General features: G+C 34.2%; 3 protein-coding genes across 3 annotated transcripts in view; 2 read left to right on the plus strand and 1 right to left on the minus strand.

The window, feature by feature from the left end:
* The window catches only part of LOC134749461 (toll-like receptor 3), an 88102-nt gene that overhangs the window by 32981 nt on the left and 31503 nt on the right, over positions 1-23618 (minus strand). The window contains exon 21 of the mRNA XM_063684393.1: positions 23168-23288. Within this exon, the coding sequence (XP_063540463.1) occupies positions 23214-23288 (75 nt within the window). The 3' untranslated portion in view covers positions 23168-23213. The remainder of the gene's footprint in view (positions 1-23167; positions 23289-23618) is intronic.
* LOC134749458 (toll-like receptor 13) lies at positions 1293-8929 on the plus strand. Its single transcript, XM_063684389.1, has 3 exons — positions 1293-1387; positions 2092-2137; positions 5315-8929. Exons 2-3 carry the CDS (start codon positions 2122-2124, stop codon positions 8659-8661), a joined length of 3363 nt encoding a protein of 1120 aa, XP_063540459.1. The 5' UTR covers positions 1293-1387; positions 2092-2121; the 3' UTR covers positions 8662-8929.
* On the plus strand, positions 9848-14369 carry LOC134749460 (toll-like receptor 3). The gene is made up of 2 exons (XM_063684391.1): positions 9848-10109; positions 10767-14369. Exons 1-2 carry the CDS (start codon positions 10106-10108, stop codon positions 13925-13927), a joined length of 3165 nt encoding a protein of 1054 aa, XP_063540461.1. The 5' UTR covers positions 9848-10105; the 3' UTR covers positions 13928-14369.

Here is a 23618-nt window from a genome sequence, read left to right on the forward strand (position 1 = left end):
TTAATATCGGCATCTTGTGGTAACCTACAATAATTAATAATAAAGAAATAGAAAATATAAAACGTTTATTCATGGCACATTGCATGCATTGTACGCATAAGTGCATTAAGTACCTAGTCTAATTATATTAACGATGAAAATATGATGGGTGTAAAAAACAAAAACGTATGTAAAGGAATACGAAGGTTTGAAAGGTTGCCATGAAATGACCCCGACTTAACTTAGTGCTTGATGACCAGAGCTGCCATATTTACTAAGACATTGATTATCCCAAATAATAATTAGAAACGTGTCTAAAATAATAATTTATTACCGAACTACCAAACATCAAACTTGAAATATCGTAACTTTAACTTTATCGATATAAATATCGACATTGCGCAGCATCTGAGTAGCGAAGTTATTTGACATTTAGGATAGCGAATATTCCAGATAAACGTAAAGAATAGTGACAAAGGATTGTGAACTCTAAGTTCTAACTGATAAAATATAGATTTACTTAACGAACATTCGTAAATAATGCAATAGAAACAGATTTTTCGTATTTATCGGATTATATTTAAATAAATAACCACCGGTGATAGGAAATACCTCCACGTGAAAGATTTTTTAAACCGCTGTGATTTCTGCAGCTTAATACTGCACAATACGGCATTTTAAATTTAATTATCAATTTTTGTTAGACGAGCGTACGTACGACGTGAATGTCATTCGAGCATGAAGTTTACACAACAACTGAGCATAGTCTGTGCATAAAGTGAGTCGGTCGCTACTAACTGTCGGATAGACGGGAACGCCCACTTGCCATCTCCATCCTACTCCGTGTTTGTATTAGATGTAATTAAGAATAAAAACCTAATATGTAATGGACATTTAATTAAGTCACGAACTTAATAAATTACGACTCGTTTATTTGTTGTCATTCTTAGTAGTAAGTATATTAAATGGCTTTTTAAAATATTGTATTTTTTTCTTTTTGCGATCAACCCGCGTCATTCAATGTGAGCTCGGACTGACTTGACTTCGAAATTACGCGGTTTTTAACTTATCAGTTGATACGAGCATGAGATGCGCTATGAAAGCATCCTGTCAGCAAAACTGATACAAGTTTAGCTTGATTCTACATATTTTACTTAGGTTTTTGCAAACAAAAAATATAAATAAATTACTGAATTGACGAGCAAAAGCAGGACATTTGCTAACATACCTACTAGCAGTTTTTAAAATTTGTTATTTTTGTTTTCTAATGATATCACTTAATAATTGTTAGTGTTAAATGGTTTTTCTTATCTCCCCATGTGCCCCTAATTCGAATACAATAATTGCGATAGTTCTGTGCTTACATTGCAACATACCACTCGTGTCTGAATATCGAACAATAATACGGGTAAGTGAAAACAATTGCATTACATATCCTAAATTAATCCTTAAATTCCTAACAACTACCATAAAAAAACACATATAGTCAAAACTACTTTTACAGTACATATGCACACTACTTTCTAGCATTAGTGCGTAAAAGGCACTTTTCGTGCATATGTCGAAAGTTTAATATATGTACTGTAAAACGTTGTAACGTCAGCTAGCAGCAGAAGTTGCTAAGCGGGCGGGGTGTTCAAAATGATCTTGACGCGACTTTATTGTTACGAGAATAAGAGCGTGTCAAGGTAATTTTGAACACCTCGCCCGCTTAGCAACTTCTGCTGCTGACTGTACGATACACGTGCGAATAGGTAATTCGCAACTCGTGTCGATTTAATTTATCGCCACTCGTTTTGAATTTCCTCCTTTCCGCACTTGTATCGTAAATAACTATACTGTGCCCTAAATTACCTAAAACAATGCCTTCCTACATATTTCTACATCAGTGAAAAATATGATCTATGTGTATTTGTACAACAAAGAATGTATTTATTATGTTACATCTTTTATTGTCATTCTGCTGTTTTGGGTTTCGTAGTAACTAACACTTAGAATTTTGCCATGTCTGTCTGTTTGTCCGTCCATCTATCATATCATAAGTGTGTAGTAGAACACACGGTGTAAAACGATCCGTTGTTATTAATAAAATATTTATGTTGTTTTTTTCAGCTGAAGTAACAAATAATATTATGAACAAAGATGAACTTGATTCTGTGTAAGTATCATTATTATTTTGCATCATATTAACACTTTTTACTATCTAAAATTATAAATTTTATTCAATAAATGTCAATACAAAAATAAAAACAATTCAATAATAACTTAAGAGTAAACTTAAGCCTAGTCAAAAAGTCCCCCCCGAGTTGTCCCCGGCGCAAAGGTGCCCATCACACTAGTCGCGTTACCACGTTGAATTGCGATGGACTACCTTGTATATTTATAATATGTGGATTTCCATCAGAGAAGGGTTCTTATTCTTCGTGTGCATACAGGACCTCGCCATCAGAAAATTATCCTCTTGTATATGGATCATAAGGACCCCTTATGGATCAAACGAGCCTTATGCTCAGAAAGCATAAGGATCCTTTTCTGATGGAAAGCCACATGGGTACTTTGAAGGTAGGCGTACACATGTTTGCATTCGATTTGATTCGTCTCTTTACGTTTCTGGAATATACATTTACATATTTTTTCCGCCTGTAAGGCGCATGGCACACTGCATCCGATTCGCACGTCGCTCCGACGTTTGAGTGAGACAACGCTATGCGCGAATAACAGCGACATCCCGCTCGCACGAGCGACGCGCAGATCGGATGCAGTATTTATTGCCATGCGCCTATGCCGGTAAGTTTGACTTTGACAGTCCTTTCTATAAATAATATAATAATATACAATATTTTACCTCAAAACTGTAACAAATAAATAACATTCACACCGGAACAAAGAAATGCGAGTTAGTATCATACCATAGTTGGAAGTTGGATTAGTCGGGAGGTTTAAGATTTTTAAAGCAAACGGTTAGGAACAGAAAGTACCTACACTATAATCGGCTCGGCAAATGATTATTCCTATGACAGTTCTGCCAATTAGCTTTTGGATAGACTTTATTTAAAAAATAATTGAAGTAATAGGTTTTTACCGTCTTTTTATTACTTAATTGTTACATTTCTAAATAAAAAAATGTGTTAAAATACCAAAAACAGTCCGAAAACATTTGACATTGACAGTTACTCCATACAAAAATGAACTGTCATAGGAATCACCACTCGCCGAGCCGATTATAGTGTAGGTACTTTCTGTTCCTAACCGTTTGCTTTAAAAATCTTAAACCTCCCGACTAATCCAACTTCCAACTATGGTATGATACTAACTCGCATTTCTTTGTTCCGGTGTGAATGTTATTTATTTGTTACAGTTTTGAGGTAAAATATTGTCATAAAAGGAAGAACAAACTTATTTACCAAAACAGACGATTTTTAGGGTTCCGTACCCAAAGGGTAAAAACGGGACCCTATTACTAAGACTCCGCTGTCCGTCTGTCCATCTGTCTGTCTGTCAATTTTCACAGATGATGAATATCTGTTGCCGCAATAACAACAAATACTAAAAAGTACGGAACCCTCGGTGCGCGAGTCCGACTCGAACTTGGCCGGTTTTATTATTATTATTATTCTCTTTATTTATTATTTTTCTTATGTTAGGTTTTTTATAATATGCATATAAAAGTAAAATATAAAAACACTTACAAAACAATACAAAATACATATAAACAAATTATAAAAAACCTAACCTAGGGTGCCGCCAGCAGCGGGGCAGAGCCCAAGCTGCCGGTGGTCAGGGCCGCAGAGAGAGGAACCTGCGGACTATCCGCGCCGTGTCCAAGATCACCGCCTTCTGCATCTGACCCTTGATCCAACCACCTAGCGAGAGTCTCTCAAGGTGTTGGTCGAGACTCTTCGCTATGAGACCGTTCGCTGAAACGACTATCGGGACAATGATCGTCGAATCAACATCCCACATGGCGGTTATCTCGTGAGCCAAGTCTAGGTACTTACTGGACTTGTCCTTCTCGGCTTTCACGAGATTCTCATCATGGGGGATGGTGATGTCGACGAGCACGGCCCGGCGCTGCGATCGATCTATTATCACAATGTCAGGCTTATTGGCTACAATAGTCCTGTCAGTGATGATAGATCGATCCCAATAGAGCGTGGCACGACCATTCTCGAGAACTGGCACAGGTAAATACTTGTAGTACGGTACTTCGCGATCCACAAGGCCGTATAGAAGAGCAAGCTGCTGGTGAATAATCCTGGCTACGAGATTATGTCTGTGCAAGTACTCGCCGTTAGCAAGATGAGAACATCCAGAAATGATATGCCTGGGTGACTCTCCGGGACGGCGGCATGCCCGACAAATGTCGACCGTACCGTCCTTCAGGATATATTTCCGATAGTTGTTCGTCATCATAACTTCGTCCGCAATTGCACAGGCAAAACCCTCGGTTTCTCCGAAGAGGTCCCCGAATCGTAACCAGTTCACCGACGCGAGCAGGTCTACATCAGGTCCCATGAGGGCCTTGTAGAACCGCCCGTGTAGCACCTTACTCTCCCATACCGCCCTGCGGCCCTCAGCACTTTGTACCACAGGTTTGTGCCAGTTTTTTTTTTATTATTATTATTATTTATTTTATTTTTACGTGTTGAACTTGTGGACCATAGTTGTAGTAATATAATGGTCTATAATTGTGAAGTTTTCAATCAAGAGGTACCAGTACCACTTTGTCGCTTACGATAAGGACGAAATTTGTTTGTGTCTTTATACGAATAACCTATCAGAGCGTCCTTATGGCAAGTGACAATGTTTATTTATTTATTTATTTACAATGTGGTACCTTTTACTTGAGAATGACACAATTGTGTGGTTTTTACGTACACATACGTGCTCATCTGTTAACATTTTTGACTTCGTCGAACAACGCATTGTCTGACTAAGTCAGGATTAGCCTTTATACTCTTTATAGCTCTTATTCACAGTTTAATTATAAGAATTCTACGAATGTATTTTTTATTTCTATTTTGTGGTTAAAGATTTTTATTGATCTCAAAAGAAATTTACATTTCACTTAATGAGATACATGCACTAATTAATTACATTCAATTTTAATTATTTTAAACTATTTTCGTAATTATAGTTAGGTCATTTTATGATACCACAATATAATTTGTTTCGGTTTATCGATTACTAGCTCGCTAAACATTATCAGGTGTTTTACTTTCTTACTTGTTAAATTTACATATTTAGTTTACTCCCAGTGATCGATGATAATAAAAAAATAATCTTATGCTCAGAAAAATCATGTTTCTTAACTGGCTTATTTGACGTGTTTCAGATAAACTGGTGATAGTGTGCGTGATAGCCGAGTGCTACTCGCAATCAGTGTTCCCGTTGCATGATGGATGCACCCAACCATATGACGATACAACCAATCCCAACGAGTGTACTCATACGGTGTATTGTCGTAATTACGTATCAATAAGCGATTCTTACACGGAACAATGTCACAATTTTGTTTATGACGAAAATGGTAATCAATATGACCCTATCAGTGTTGTATTAAAATATAAACAATATAAATATAATGAACATTTTTTTCCTAGTGATACTAATGATAGAAAAAAAATATATTCATTGGATTTAAGTGACAATAATGATGAGGATTCTGCATTTATTCCTACTTTCGAGCATATGCCCAATTTGGCTATATTAAAAATGTCAAGATGTTCACTGGTCAATGCGAAACTTTCAAATGGAAATGATCTTCCTGCGCTCAAATATTTAGACTTCTCAGAAAACAACATAAACCAGATCCAAGTAGTTCCCGGTGAACATGAATACAAAACGCTAGAGAAATTGAATATATCACATAATTATCTAGTTAGTATACCAGAAGCCATTTTCGATTCATTTCTGAATATAGAATCATTAGATTTGTCTCATAATTATATCTATACACTAGACATAATGTCTTTTGAAGGTTTAAGAAAACTTTTGTATTTGAATCTTTCGTACAACCGACTAGCCAAAATTGATTCGTCTCTTTTGAGATTTTATAACTTGATAACATTAGATCTAGGCCATAATAATATACAAGTAATAAAATCGAATGATTTTGGAAAATTAGTTAATTTAAAGACTATAAAACTTGATTCAAATGAAATTAATACCATTGAAAAGAACGTGTTTGACAATATGGCATCATTGACAACAATCGACCTACGAAATAATTACTTAGAAAGTATTGATAGAGACATGTTTAAAAATGTCACAAAATTAACTACTGTCTATCTTTCAAGAAACAAATTAAAAATCTTACCTAAAAATATGTTCCAGGGTAAAGTTATATTTAATTTTACTATAGAGGGCAATGAACTAGAAGGGTCCCTTGAAAGAGGTTCTTTTGAAGGATTGGCTATGGTAACGGAACTAGATTTAAGTGGGCAACATTTAACCTCAGTAGAAAACTACGCATTTGCTGGTCTTCCAAATTTAAAAACTTTGTTATTAAACAACAATGCCATGGAATCATTAAGTAACTATTCCTTTAAAGGTTTACACTATTTGAATTGCTTGGATTTGTCATATAATAAAATACAAAAACTGGACATTGTGACCGAAGACCTCACAGGACTACAAATATTAACACTGCATCACAACAAAATAACATATATTTCGAGTAATAATTTCATAGCATTGGGATCGTTGCAGTTACTTGATTTATCTCATAATAATATATCACATTTAGGATCTAAATCTTTTCGTTATTTGCAAAGTTTATTAAATTTCAAAATTTCTGACAATCCCCTCCACGGTTCGACAGAAGAGAAAACTTTTGACGGCTTAAGCTCTTTGCCAAGTCTTGATATTTCTGGGACTTTGATAACTACTGTTAATAATGGCTCATTTATGGGTATGTCTTTTTTGAGGGAACTAAATGTTTCACATAGTAACATAAGTGAACTTCAATATAATTCTTTGTCTTACGCGAGCAATATTCGAACAATTGATCTGTCATATAATCTACTGAGTGTATTCGACGTTAATACAACTGACTTAAGATATCTTAAAACGTTAATGTTGAATAATAATATGTTACAAGCCATTTCACAGACATCATTTAATGGACTAAGCATTCTTAGTACGGTTATTTTGTCGCACAATCGCATTCGCACGATACACAAAGAAGCGTTTTACGCTTTACAAGATATTCGTAGTTTGGATTTATCATATAACCTGGAATTAGAATTTGATGTATCGTTAGTTGAAAAAGCTCAAAATCTAGCAAACCTATTTCTTTCGGGAACAAAAGCCGAGGTGACCTTTGACAAAGTCAATGATATGCCTTTAACCGAGTTAGAAATGGCTCACTCAAGTATACAAAATATAAGCCAGTTAAAATTACATAAAATGCAACGTTTAGAAACATTAGTGTTAAGTAATAATAATGTTACAAAGCTGGAAGTTGGTGCTTTGTCTAATTTGACATCGCTTAGACAACTAGACCTAAGTTACAACAACTTATACTATATTCAACCAGGAGCTTTCAAAGACAACACTTATTTGAAGTTATTAAACATTTCTCACAATATGATATTGGAAATTAACTACGGAATTTTCCGAGGTCTCCTTTACGTGGAAGTTATAGATTTGTCATTTAATAAGATAAAAAGTTTACATCGATCAAGATTTTACGATATTGAGCATTTAAATACTCTTATAGTAGATAACAATGAAATTGACTTCATTTCCGACGACGAGTTCGTAGGGACTGGTTTGTCTAAACTCAGCATAGGAGGTAATCCGCTACCTTGTGAGATATTAGTTAGTATAGAGAAAAAGAGCTACGAGATGAGTATAACGTCTATAAGTATTGATTTGACCAAAGAAAACGTGAACGGAGTTACGTGCAACAAAGGTGGCTATAATAACAATTTTAAACCTACCTCGGCGCCGATTGAACATGACAAATTGCTCCTCGATATAAGAAATATATTATACAATGTGTCCCAAGAGAAAACATTCCAAGAACAAGGCGGAATTATAAATCATGAGCCATCACTTACCAATTTGACTAAGCAACAACTAATGCTGATTCAAAATTTGTCTTCAGTAAGTAATTTGACTCTGGATTTAGTTAATCTGAATAATAATACTAATTTGCTTTTACAAAAACTAAACCAAAACAGCATAAACTTAACTTCATCCTTGGTTAACGCAAACAGCAATACAAACTTACTATTAGGGAGACTATTGCGTGTGTTAACAACAAAAGACTCAATATCCAAAACGAGTATCGAACCAATAAGTGTGGATAAAGAAAACACCACATCAGATAATTTAATCCCTTTCATCAATAAAATTAAACAAGACATAGAAGAGACTATAGCTGTAGAGAAACAGAACGTAATTCTTGACCTTAACAGTAAAATAGAGAAGCTAAATTCTCGAATAGATTCAATTTCAGCTGCAAAACCTACTCACGAAAAGTTACTCGGTACAAATGAAGACAGGCAAAAAACTTCTATGTTTACAGAGGTTTGTGTTGGATTGATTTTGGCAATTCTAGTGGGTTTTATTTTATTTAAAGTGTATAAATCCAGGGTGTATATACCCAGTGCCCGGTCTCTCACGAGTAGTACTCGGAACATTGCTGAATCTATGGAAAGTGCGCACTTGTAATGTATATAAATAAGATTTACAAATAATGGTCAGATGAAATGTTGCTTTAGTACCTAACTTACATTTAGATTTCTCAAATTATTCTGCATTTATAGGAAAATGTAGTTCAACTGAAACTTCTTTATTGCTATTATTTTTCCTTATCTATTCAGAAATTGTTAACTTTAACTTGAACAAAGTTTATTTGGTTGTAATATCTATGAATCCTGGTAATAACGCATTGGTCTTACTATTATGTTACGAAATACGATTCAATTAATAAATGTCTTAAATTTAAATGACTTTTCATTTTTTAATAGAAAAACTACCTACAGCAGGGCTACAGCAGCGGTATCATGGTCGTATTTTTATCACCTGTCATGCCATGCGTCACTTTCGCACTTAAATATTTGTTAGAACGTGACAGGCATGGTGACAAATGATAAAGAGCGACCATTTTAGCTCTACTGGACAGCATTTTTTATCTAAGTACCTATTGTAAGATTTTCTAAAGTCACCTCCAAACTTACTTCAAAGTAGGTAGATAGCTCAATCAATTTTGATTTCGAATATTATTATTATTTTACTGAATGTTCTGAAATCTTCAGCAGAAGTAAATATGTAGTTAAATAATTACTAGAACACAATTTTGTTGTTGATCGTTTATCGACCAACGCCAATCGCTACGAAAAGTCACGTGATTAGTTTTATACATTATTTAAGCTTCGATTGGCGTTTTCTATTAACGATTGTTGTCTTGACTAGGCCCCCAAGAACCATAGTGCATAGCCTAAAATATAAGTAAGCACCTATTAGGAGCATTCCATGAAATTGTCTACCGTTGTCCCGTACGAACGCGAATTTTCAGAAGATTTGCAGGTAAAGGAGTTTCCTTTTCTATGACAAATGGTCAAAAACATGCACAGAAAAATAATCGCCGGCTTTAAATAACGAAAAAAAGTCGCAAAATCGCAACACAGGAAATAAAATGCGTCTGTACGGGAAAGCCCGTGGAATGGCTCCATTCTGGGGATGACAGATCGAACAAAAAGTGACGTGATCATTTTCATACGTTATTTCAGTTTACATTGGCGTTTTTTTTTTAACGGAAACTACTACTTACTTATGCGCTGTTATTTATGTTATTGTTAATTGTTTTACAGTTATATGCAGGGCCTTATGTATAATGGTATATATGCCTTTATCCGTTCTCATGTGTATGTTGCGGTTCCGTTTCGGTTTCCTATGACTAAATGATAACGCCGAGATTAATGTGTATGTAAAAAAAAGGAAGCCACCAGTGCCAAACCAACTGCCTACGGTTCCGCATATATTGTTACGATGTTAATTTAAAAAATCTATACATAAACGCGGGAAACGGTATCAACTATATTTTAATTAAAAATTATCAAAATAGTGTTCTACATGCAATTCACAAGAAAACATATGAAGAAGCTTTTCAATAATGGGTAAGTTATCTGTGTTTAAATATATTACCAAAGAAGATGTGACCAGAAAGAAGCAAATGTGGTTTCCTATCCAGTTTCGTTTTTACCAGATGTACCTATATAGGTACGGATCTGAGCTCTACCGCCAACATCGGAAAATCGAAAAAACGTTATCTGCCTCTCTATCGCTCTTATATTCAAGCAATTAAGGCAGATAAAGCAATTTCGAACTTCTTTGCTAGAATTTTCTTCTTGAAAGATGAAGATGTAATATAAATACTATGATTAATGCATTAGTTAAGTGTACCTACCCAAATCGTAAACCACATTGTCCACGAAAAAGGACCCCATTTTCCGGAACGTGTTTGACCCATTACCTGTTTATTTTGTAACCGAGTTTGAATTTATCGTAATTAGGTAGGTAGGTTCTAGATATGATTTCATAGTATGCTATGTGAGTCGCTGGTATAAATTAGATATCATTTAAAAGGCTATGATAAATTGACGGCCCACGCAAATAATTTTGATGTGTGTTTTAACGTTGTAGTTAATTATACAATTGGCTCGTTCTACTTAATTTAGTAAAGCAGAATATGGCTAACTTAACTGACATATCCTAGCTTACTCGTAAAATTAACTGACGCTTAAATATTCAAAAATATTTAATTTTCTTTTCAGATTACGCAATAGTGAAAAGGATCATATTTCTGATTACGTTTGTAGCAGTAAGTGAAGTAGTGCACGGAGGCTGCAAGCTGAATGATTTAGAGCGACGAATTTGTGAAGCTGAATTATCCTGCTCTTATGACTTCGAGCCGGGATTAAGTCTAGTCACAGACTGGTCCTGCATTCAGCCCGACTACACTGATTATAACTACGTTGACAACGAAGACTATATTATCTACTTCAAAGCAGACAACATCGACGAAACACATTCTTTCAATCCATTCAACTTGATTTACCAACTAAGCAACCATATACATACTCTATCGATAACAAACGGAAAAATGAATTCGATTCCAGGAGGATTTTTTTATTTAAACAAGGCAACAACGATAGATCTTTCACAAAATACGATAGAATTGATAAATTTAGAAGTATTCTCGAAACTGATCAGCTTAAACGTACTTAATGTATCATGCAACCAAATAGCGGATTTAGAAAATTATGGTAGAACCACTGTCGCTGGTGTCAGTCAAGTACATACAATAGATTTGAGTCATAATGCTGTTAAAGCTATACCTGATAAGTATTTTAGTCCATTTCCGAATCTCTTTCACCTAAATCTCTCCCACAACTATATCAAAAGCTTCGGTGTACTTACATTTGAAGGCTTAATACAGCTCCAAACACTGCATGTCTCAGATAACGAACTAACTAATATAGGTTCCGTGTTTGCAAGACTAACAAATATAAAAGAATTGTTTTTAGATCACAACTTTTTAACAAATATAGAGAAGAGCAATTTTAACACGATGTCTGTTTTGGAAAAACTTAATTTAAGTTGGAATAGTTTAAATGGTTTTGAAGACGAGACGTTTGATCCCATGGTTGCATTAAGAAAACTGGATTTAAGCAGTAATAAAATTAATACTATCACGAAAAGTTTATTTCAGCATAATTCTAACCTACAATCACTAGATATATCATTGAATGTTATTTCTAAAATAGAACCGGGAGCATTTGAGGGAAAACACGTTCAAGATTTTAAAATCGACGATAATCCGATTTCAGGGTATTTGCCCAAAAACACATTTCAAGGAATCTTCATGAAGAAACTTGACTTGAGTGGAGCTAACGTTACTGAGCTAGGTCCTGAGCTATTTGAAGGGCAATTTGAATGTTTAAATTTCAGTAAAAATTCCATATCCAAAATACATAAAATGACATTTATGAAACTCGAACTGTTAAAAGATCTTGACCTGTCGTACAACCAATTACACAATATAGAATTTGACACATCGAAGTTGAGAAACCTTTCCTACTTGTATTTCAACAATAATAAGATAAAAAAAATACCAAAAGATATGTTTGCATACCTAACAAGTTTACAAATGTTAGATTTATCTTCTAATATAATCGAGGAAATCGAAATGCAGTCTTTTGAACACTTAAATAAATTAAAAATATTAAAGTTAAACAGTAATCCTCTTTTGACAGTAATGCCTTTACAATTTTTTAAGGGACTGGTTTCATCTACTATTCTCGATTTGTCTAAGACCCATGTTAACACGATTAAAAACGGCGCACTTAATGGTATGAAGTTATTGAAAACCTTTAACTCGTCATGCAGTAATGTCACGGATTTAGAAACAAATGCCTTCAGTGGGACTGGATCAATACAAGTTCTTGATTTATCATACAACCAATTAGAAACCTATTCCTTAAACAACACCAATATAAAACTAGTGGAAGAAATATATTTACAGTATAATAAACTACAATATATAACGGATAAAACTTTTCTGGATTTGAGTGATTTACGATTGCTGACCCTTAAGGGTAATAACTTGATCAGAATTGAAAATGATGCTTTTAGAAATCTGCGAAATCTTCTTAAGATAGATATATCTGCCAATCAAGAAGTGGTGTTTAATTCGTCAACATTCTCTGGCTTGCAATCACTATCGGTGCTTTTACTTAGTAATATTACATGTAGATTTAGCTTAGGAGATATTGTAAATACTTCGGTCGCAGGTTTTGATTTGTCATTTTGCAATATAAGCGATATTAATTATGTCTTAGTGAACCCGATTATTACACTTGAAAGGTTGAAATTGACTTCAAATAAAATTGTATCAATTAACAAACCATCATTCCAAAAGCTGCGGCAACTTTCATGGATCGATCTTAGCTATAACCAAATCTCCATTATACAACCAGGGTCTTTCAGTGATAATGAGGACCTTAGCGTTTTAGACTTGAATAATAACTTGCTGTCATCGCTGATGTTTGGCGTTTTTGATGGATTGGTCAATTTAAACACTCTAGACTTGTCAAGTAACTTATTGCATAGTTTTAGTGCGAGCATATTTCACAATACACCTCGCATGCGATTGGTGTATCTAGACAATAATCTGATAGAAAATTTGGATTTTGATGAGTTTGCAAATGAAAATATCAAAGAAATTTACTTAGGAGGTAACCGTATACTTTGCGATAGCTTAACTAAATTTAAAAAGATTTCCCACACTTTTACTGTTAAAGCTAGGAATGGAATATATGACACAGAAAATGTTGATGGTATAACTTGTAAAGGTATTAATAACGTAATGAATAAAACTCATGTTATTGATACGGCAGTAACACCTATTTCGCCTGGTACTCTAAATGAATTTCAATTAGCAGTAGAAAAAATTCTAAACCGAAGTGAATCATACTCAATAGAAAAGTTTCTAGAAGTTTTAAATAAAACTGAAACTAAAAATAATGCTTTTCTGGAAAAGTTCATGAATAGCAACCACCAGGTCACCGGAGGTATATACCGGATTTTAGAAAATATACAAGAATATTTAAAACTTCAAAATAGTGTATCGGTTGATTCTATTCATCCACATACTGATGATTTAGAAGTCAATAACAATACCATTAAAAAAGTATATTTCAAGAAACAAATTATGTTTAAAGATGAACACGAAGCTCAGTCCAACGCAGACTTAAATTCGAAAGAGCTCAAATATCCATTATATTTCATTGCCACTTGCCTTGCTGTGCTTCTGTGCATGGTAATTCTATTTGCGTTTTTATTCTTTAGGGTACGAAGTACGGCTAACTTAGCGTATAACAATAATTTGTCGTGTAGTAGACAGCCGATTTCAAATATGATGGAGATGGAATAAATTTACATGAGTAGAGTATGTATGTTTTCTTTTTCATTAGTTTTACAGATCAAAATCATTGCTGTTAAAGATGTTGGCAAATATTTCATTTATCACACAAACATGATATGTATTATGTATACTTTCACATATAATCATATTAACAGTGTGACCTTAAAGGGATCAATAATAACCAAATATACCTCATTTGTGATTTTAAACTTAAAAAAAAAATGCATTTTAAATAATGTAACATAGTTTTGTAGTCGTAACTTACAATAGACTAAAAATAAATTATACGCAAATGCACAAGTACTTTTCTTATTTTTCCAACAAGGTAACTTGAGCTAATGGTACATACGTTTACAAGACTTTAATATTACATGCGATGTTTGGTAAGTATAGAGTCGTATCGATATTTTTACCCTAGATTGTACAGACGTAATTACTCAATTCACTATTACCTATGTATGTGTAGGTGTTAAATAAACAATATTTTCTAGTGTTGTTGTGTGCTGTCTAAAGTGGCACCTTTTTTTGTGATTTTCAATATTAATTTTGAGTAGGTACCTAAATTTACTACACCCTTTATGTGGTAGGTTTTTATGAGTTGCTAAATCACTGTCACTTAGAAATTGTGCAATAAAAGGACGTTTCTATTATTAAAAAAACCGTTTGTAACCGGCATCATAAATTCATAAATAAAATTAAAAGTAATCATTATATAGTTGTTGGGACTCTGGTAACTTTTAGAGTTGCCCTCGTACTACTATAATTGGACGAAGGTCCTTGTACATCCCTTTGTCCTTTCTTTTTCCCTTTCCTTTTCCCTTTTTTCTTTCGAAACTGTCATAAGAATTGCTTAGGTAATCGGTATCATCAGACTCATCAGAGCTAGATTGTATCGACTCCCTCGAGTAGAAAAGGGAAGAGACAGACCATCCGAAATACTCCTGTATTGCATTCTCCATTTTCTTTTTTAGTCTCCGCCGATCTCTATAATTCAACTGAAGCACCTTGTTGAGTATAACATTTAATACTGTCTTAGTCTCGTCGACGATTGAAGATTTATTCATTCTGCCGTACTTTTTTAACTCGATAGTATAGTCGTAGAGTAAAAAACTCGATTTTGGAGTGAAAATCGAATCCATGGCGTGTATAAACTTGACTCGATGACGTAATTTAACGTCTAAATCTTTTCTATATTGTTCGATTTCATATTTTATATCATCTTCGTGCTCTCTTAACAATTTCCTAAGTCCATTGGCTAATTTCGTAGTATAAGAATTTCCCATATCTCTTAGACATCGGGACAATATTTTTACATAATTCGCTAGTCTTCTTTCATCAGTGGTAGGAAAATCCAGTAAAGCATCGAAAAATAATCTTAGAAAGGACCCAAATATGCCCGTAGTCCGAAATATTCTATAATCCGATGTATTATGAACTAAACGTTTGTAAGAACTTGATATATCTAAACTAGCTGATGCACTGACGTAAAAACAAACGACAAACGAAAGACAAACGTGTATAGGCAAGAACCGCATAGTTACTCTGATGTTTAGGTAAAGTCATGTAACTGAGATCCTATTTCACGGCTTGAAAATAATTAATAACTTTAATAAGAATGACTATAAAGTTACGGTATTTAAATTACATGGCTAGCATAAGTACTGAGTGATCAAATAAAATATAGTCGAATGATGATATCCTGTGACTGATTTCGTAGAAAGCATTTAATTTAGCCCAGTATAGATACGTTTTTACAAAAAATATAATTATAATATCCTATATTTTTTTATATTTCATTATTTTTCGATATTTTTAGACAATTTCTGCAAAAACGCCCCAACGTTTCACCTGGAAGTCACTAATACATCCATCCACATCTTATACATCCATCCCCCCACCATAAACTTTCTTTATTTTGTGGTGGTTATTACCTACAGCAAAATGGCAAAAAAATCCTTTTATTTGTTGTTTTTTTTGTAGTTATTTTTATTGTGTGCCTAGTTATAATAATGTTTGTGTTGTTCTCTTACAATTTTAATCGCTCTTATTTTTGAATGAAGTCATCTTAAGTATAATTTAATGTGTCTTTTATAAAGTTTTTTAAAACTTAGGCAGTTTGTATCAGGATGTATATTTAAGAAAGTAAATCATCAATCTAAGATGTTCTATTAGTATTCGACGATTCATGGACAAAAAGATAAATAATTAAGAATAGTTTTAGATGCAATTTATAAAACGTTGTAGGTAAATCATTTTAAAACTTATTTTATGAGTGTAACCTAAGTCCTGATTTCCCTTCAAAGGAATAATACAAATCGAACTTTGAACTATAATTTAAAAAAAGGTTAACATTCAAAACAACACGACCTTCGGGCCTTTCCAGGTTTTATACTCCTTAATAGCTCTCCTTAACTTCCTTTGAAGCGCTTGGCGATCCCGGAAACGCAACTGACCAACTCTCTTCATTATTACGTCGTGCAATAGCTTCTTCGTATCATCTGAAATATATACATTTTCCTTTTTTCCATAATCTTTGAGCTTTTTAATGTAATTTTCAAACAGGATATTTTGACCCGGCTCAAATAACGCATCCATGGCTTTTAAAAACTTGATACGAAGTGGCATTTCATCTTGCAAGTCTTCTTTGTACTCCTTTATTATATCTCTAATATCAAAATCACGCATTCGTGAGAGTTTCCTTAGTTTTGTGGAGAGCTTTTTTGGATAATCATATTTAATTTCGTCTAAACTTTTTGATAAAAGGATAATATACTTTAATAATTTTAACTTAGGGTAGTCTTTCAATGTTCCGAAAACCTGACTTAGAAATGTTTGAAATATCTTGTCAGATCTTAATGTTGGAACATCTGTCTCTTCGTCAATAGTTTCATACGATGAACTGTCAGTTTGAACATAATTAAAATAAAACAACAGCGCAATACTTACACGCGTTGCTAGCACGCGCATGGTTTACGTTTCATATCGTATTTATAAGTTAATATTAACAGTAATTTCACGGCTTGACAGTAATAATTACAAATATTTTTATTATAGCTTTATATTATGTTATAAAGTCTAGGGATATGTGTACACAGCCCGCAATTTTTGTTTTCCTTTCTTGGCCCATGTTTCAAAGCTGTAGTCAGAGGTGCTTAGGTCTTTTATTTTTCGTTCACTACTAGAGCTTGACGGTTCGCGTGTACGACGATGAGAAGATGATGAGTCAGATGATTCTTCTGATTCGGGTGAGCTGAATTCTACTGACACTGAGTCTGAGGATAATGATTGTGACGAATATTCTTTAATTGCTTTTTTCATTAACGATTTGAGAGTGTTACGATCGTGCTTGCTTAACTTACGAATTCTATTGTCTATCATTCTTAATAAGCGATCTGTTTCATCTTCGATTAATACCTTGCGTAATGTTCCAAATTCTCCTAACTCATAAATATAATCGCCGAACCTAACGTTATCTGCCGTCCAAAAAATCGAGTTCATGGCATTTAAAAATTTAGCTCGATGAGGCCGTTCGTACTCTAATTCTGATTTGTACTCTTCCAATTTCTCTTTTATTTCTTCTTCATTCTTACGAGAAAGTTTTTTAATTTTTTTGGCAAATTTCCTTGTGTAATAGTATTTCATATTCTCTACACATTTATATAACTGCTGTAAATATTTTTTTCGTCTTTTGTGATTTTCATCGCTTAGTTCTGGGTCTCTAAAATTGACCAAAGTAAAAAAATAATTCGCTAGGAATACATCAAATACACCGCTTGTTCTCATAACTTTTGCAGACTCCTTATTATTATTTGTCGCATTTAAAAATGCCTTGAATATGTCGTCAGTTCTTATGTCTATTTCTGATTCTACATCTTCATTTGTCGCATTTAAAAAAGCCTTGAACGTGTCGTCAGTTCTTATATCTGTTTCTGATTCTTCATCTTCATTTGTCGCATTTGAAAATGCCTTGAATGTATCGTTAGTTTTCATGTCTGTTTCTGATTCTCCATTTTTATTTGTCGCATTTAAAAAAGCCTTGAATGTGCCATCAGTTCTTAAGTCTGTTTCTGATTCTCCATCTTCATTTGTAGCATTTGAAAATGCCTTGAATGTATCGTTAATTTTCATGTCTGTTTCTGATTCTTCATTTTTATTTGTCGCATTTAAAAATGCCTTTGATGTGTCGATGTCGTCATTTCTCATGGCTGTTTCCAATTTTCCATCTGTATCTGTTGCATTTACACTAGTAATATTTATACCTGATATTGTATTAGTGTGGAAACAAGTATAAACAGTTAATGTAACGTAAATAGCCACTGACCGCATGCTTACTGCTACAAGTTCATTTCACATTTTTCATAACAATATGAAACTAATTTCACGGTTTTTAAAATATCGTTTTTTATTACTACAATTATAAACTTACTACATTAAAACTCAAAGCTGTGTTTTATAGTTTTTATGGGTAGTTTTTGTTATATGTCAATATCTCAAGAAGATATCGATAATGTTTACTTTAAAATATCCAATTCCACTATTGAATATTCCAGTATTCTCAGTTTTTGACTCAGATTATTATTATCTTTATTTTCGTCATTTTACCGCCAATCTTAATTCTCTAATAATACATACATAAATTTTAAAAGAGAACAAAGACTATTAAAACTATCTAATATCAATACTTACATAATATTAAAGCCAAAAATTTGTTAGAAAGTGTCGGTTCGACTAGTAGGCGTCTCAGGCAATGTACACCGATTTATACTCTGTAAGTAGTCCACTTCAAACAAAAAAATGAGCGAACGAGGATTATAAAATGTTCGAAGTTGGACTACTGGGTCTAAAATACACTTCCTTATACTGTGACCATATGGCGGACTCATTCTTTGCCCAGAAGCAAGGCTCTGTTCAGAGGGGGAATGTCGTCATCATTTTGGAGTTTTCCGGAGGCGGGAGGTTTTTTTTATATTTATTTTTTATTTTTAGTGCCTATTTAAGTTAAATCTAGTTGTAACTTGTTTAGGCTTATAATTAGTCTTCGTTAGTTTTAAGTTAGTCAGTTAGTTAGTTTAAGTTAGTTATTTGTATTTTCTGGAAATAAGTTTTTTAAGCCAAAGGAATTATTGAACAAATTTGGCTGTACAAAATTAAATTAAAACTATACATATATCTTTAATTTTATTTCCTATAATACTCCTCGTAAGCTAACATCAGTTTCATTATCACGTCATTTCTGATAGTACTTATTTTTTTATCCAACACATAAAATATATTTCTGACCAGCAACTGGGTCTGACGGTTCATGAGACGCTTCCCTTCCCGGCCCTTCGCGTAACCGTGGAGATAGTAAATATAACCGTGCAATTTAATCTCATACCTCCAGGTAAATAACGCGTTCATAGCTCGAAAAAAATCCATTCTTCTTGGTTTTTCTTCAAGAGTATCGTTAATTAAACCAGTTACTTTTTCCTGTATCATTGACGCTTTTTTTCGAGACAGTATTTTAGACTTCCTTGCCAATCGTTTCACAAAGTGTCTCAAGAAGGATTCACAAGAACGTCGACGACTCGTTGATCCCTTTAAGTTGCGTCCTAGCATACTGAATAACCCACCTATCTTACGAGGTGGCAATTTATTTAATACTAGCTGTGCCCGCGGCTTCGCCTGCGTGGAATTCGGTCTGTGTCAGTAAGCGCGGCTAATTCACCCCTAATTTATCTCCCTGTCCCCTGGAGACGGAACTTAAAGTAAAGTTGACAGATGGATACGCTAGAGGACTGTAGTCCAGATAAAATATTTTACAATTAGGTACCTACCACCAAAGATAGATATAACTCCGTAATAGATGGATAGTCTAAGGAAAAAACGTGCCTCGAAAATCACGAAAATTTAATTCTCGATCAGATGTCGCTACTACCTTTTGCCTACTCTCGTATAGAGGGCGTTAACGGTTTCGTTAGTTATTAATTAACAATTTTAACGCATATCAGTGAAAGAACATGGGTCAAAATAATAAAAATAATTAATGCAAATAAAAAAAATCATTTATCCATATTTAAATACATTTTATCGTATTTTTATAAATCTTCATGTTTAGTTTTAAAGTGTGTCGATAGATGGCAGTGAATTTACTGTGGTTACAAAATTTACTATGACAGTACCGCTCTATAATATTATATCCTCTTTGCTACCACTAAATAAAATTACACTCCAAAATGTTTTTTTTTTGTCCTTATTCAAATATTTGACGTGATTTAAACGGCATAGAGTAGTAGGTGTATATCGAACGATACAGTACCATTTTTGTATTTTTACGTCCTTGACTGTACCAAGCCAAATCGGGTACACTACATATTTCCGAAAGATTTTATTCCGAATTTTAGAATGTCGAATTTTATCATTCCGATTTTTAAATGCTCGACCCATCAAAATTCCGACTGTCATAATTACGAATGATGAAAATCACGTAGATTTATATTTCCGAAAACCCAAAAAGCCGAATTTCGTAAATTCCGAACTACATAATTCCGACTATAACAATTGCGATGGTGGCAAACACCGAATTTAACATTTACGATTTTCAAAATCACGAATTCGGAATTGCCCTTATTCCGAATTAACGTGATTCCTATTTTAAATATCCCAATTTTTAAATTTCCACTTTTTTGGCAACAGTTCGTTTTCTTGGGGGTCGCAGTTCTAACCTAACCAAACCCACTTCTGGAACAGTTCGTTTTCTTGGGAGTCGCAGTTCTAACCTAACCTAACCCACTTACCCACTTCTAGCAAGAGTTCGGGTTCGCAGTTCTGTCTAATTTATTTATGCCGAATTTTTATGCCAAAAATATTTTATGCCGAATTTAACATGACGCGGCACGACAGGCACCCGTAATAATTACTAAAACGTGAGTCTTCATTTGAATATCACGGACTTAATTTTTCCGATCTTGTAAAAAACCGAATTTCTGAATACCGAATTATTTTATTTCCGATCGGACAATGATTTTTCGGAATTTAGGAATTCGGAAAAAAAAACATTTTCGGAAAAGTGTAAAATCGGAACTATAAGCTTTCTGTCAAGTGACAACCGGATTTAAAGTTTTCGGAAATAGCACATTCGTGATTTTATTCCATCGTGTTTTTAAAAATCGTAATTTTGATATTTCGGACTTATAACTAATCGGGATTATGAAAGTCGTGGTTATAAAAATCGGAAAAACGTATTTCGGAATATTTGGGTGTTCCCATCAAAATCATGTCATCCAAATCAGTCCTCCAGTCAAATCAGTCTAAGCATAACGCCGGCGGCGGGCAGTCTGCCCCTTTTTTTTTTGTTTTCGGAGTGGGAAATGCAACTGCGTAGCGTCTGCCCCTACGACTTGTTTGATGGTCATAGCGAAGCAGACGCTTACCCACCTGTAGGCGCTTGAAGCGGAACGGGAAGTTGCTCGGAATGAGGGGGATACGCAGGATGAACACGACTTCTCCGGCGCCACACTCCGTCAGGATCTGCGCCTACATATGTATTGCGTACGATGTATTTGGGATCACAATCGAGACTCGCGCTGGCTTGCCGCTTCAGCCGAAAGCGAAGCGACCTGCCTGGCTAGAGCGCCTCTGAGTCTCTCACCGTGGCTTTTCTTAGACTCCTGAGACCGTGTCCCTTGTGGCCGCAATGCATTGCGAGACTTTCGCGAAAGATTCGATTTTTTTCGGGAAGGCATGGTAACGCGTATAAGTCCCAAATCGTTTGACATTTACTGAAAAATGTTTTTTTTTTAAAGTACCCACCTTCGTGACCATTATTAAGAGGAAAGGGCACGGCTGCTTCTCCATGCAAACGCAGTCTCCATTTTTTGGATAAAAACTACCCTATGTTCTTCCACGGGACTCAAACTATCTTTATACCAAGTTTTATCTAAATCGGTTTAGCGGTATAAGCGTAAAGAGAAATTATTTTTTTTTAATATTTTTGTGTTTTCACTCGGGAATGGTGTCATTTTGATATCATAAATGAATTCGGCATACCCGATTTATACAAAAACGATACCTAACTTGGCCTAGTAGCTAAAATGATATAGTTATCAAGATAAAGTTTTTAACCCCTTTTTCACCACCATGGGGGATGAATTTTTAAAAACGCTGAATAAAATTTTCGTGCTTTTTAATATAGTTAACGTTTTGAGAAGTTTTAAGTTCCTGGCTTAAAATAAAATTTGCACCCCAAGACAAATTTTCATCCCCTTTTCAACCCCCTGAGGGGTTAAATTTCCAAAAACGTCAAAATTAGTTTTTTTGTAATCGTCTATCATACCTTTCTAAGAAGTTTCAAAGCATTTGTAATGGATTCAAACTTACAACCCCCTTTTAACCCTGTTAGGGGACGAATTCTTGAAAACGCTAAAATCACTTTTCCTGTATTATAATAATATGCCCATTATACAAAGTTTCAAGTAACGCACCCAAAAAAAATTTGAACTCCATACAAATTTTCAACCTCTATTTCACCTCCTTAGGGGATGAATTTTCAAAAACGCTGAAATTAGTTTTCTTGTATTTCAATAATATATCTTCTTACGAAGTTTCAAATTGCTAGCTTAAAATAAATCTTGAACTCCATACAAACTTTCATCCCCTTTTTAACCCCCTTAGGGGTAAAATTTCTCAAATTTTTATAGCCTATAACCTGGCCGTGGATTTTTTAGACAGATTAGTAAAGTTTGCATCAAAATCCGTTCAGCCGTTTTCATTTGTAGCGCGGTCAAATAAACAGACAAACAGATAAACAGATAAACAGACAAACAGATAAACAGACAAAAAATCTAAAAACTGTTGGAATGTGTTCTGTTATCGATTCTAAGTATCCCCAGCCTATTTTTTTTCGAATATCTTCCATGTACAGACTTTCGACCCTCTTCCGCTTTATTATATGTATAGATTGTCTCCAACATATCTAGGGTAAAATTGAAAAAGGCACCTTCAGCTGGATGGGGTTCTCTCGGTTTCTTTGTCGTGCGAAGTGTATAAGCGAATACCTCTTTTTCCGGAGTAAAGTGGAACCATTCCCTGCTATCAAAATGTCTAGTAACTTCAATAGATTCTTCCGTAGTATTTTTTACCCGTAAGTCACATTTCGATTTATCGCTGCAATTTTTATTTTCGTAACTCGATGTCCACTTGTTGAATATTATTTCAATGCAATTGAGCAGAACAGCGGAATATACGACAATCATTTTAGATTTCACTCACCGTTTAATGTACTTTCTTGGACGAGGTACGTAAGGCGATTGCTTCTCTACAGTGTGTCTTCGATACCGATGTGTTGTTTAAGATTCTTGTCACCGAACCACGCTCGCAGCTGCTTCGCTATCTAAAAGGTAATGTACTTAAATGAAATTAAGCGTTATAAGACAATTAAAATACCTACATAATTTAAGTGTCAGTCTTCAGCAGTCAGTGTTTAACTTCACCGCACACTGCTGCTAGAATGGGTTGTAAAGTGTTAAATCATTATGATATGACGTTATTAATTATGAACCGTCATTAAATAATTTAGAATACTGGTTGATTAGTATCAACTAGTCTCGCTAGTGCGAGGATCTCGTAACTTATGTAAGAAATATCATTTGATATTGACCAGTTACTCTTGAGTGAAATAAATAAGCGTGACATCGTGAGGTTTATGAGGTTGATTCTAATT

The sequence above is a fragment of the Cydia strobilella genome, chromosome 18, assembly GCF_947568885.1.
Source record: "Cydia strobilella chromosome 18, ilCydStro3.1, whole genome shotgun sequence".
NCBI lineage: Eukaryota > Metazoa > Arthropoda > Insecta > Lepidoptera > Tortricidae > Cydia > Cydia strobilella.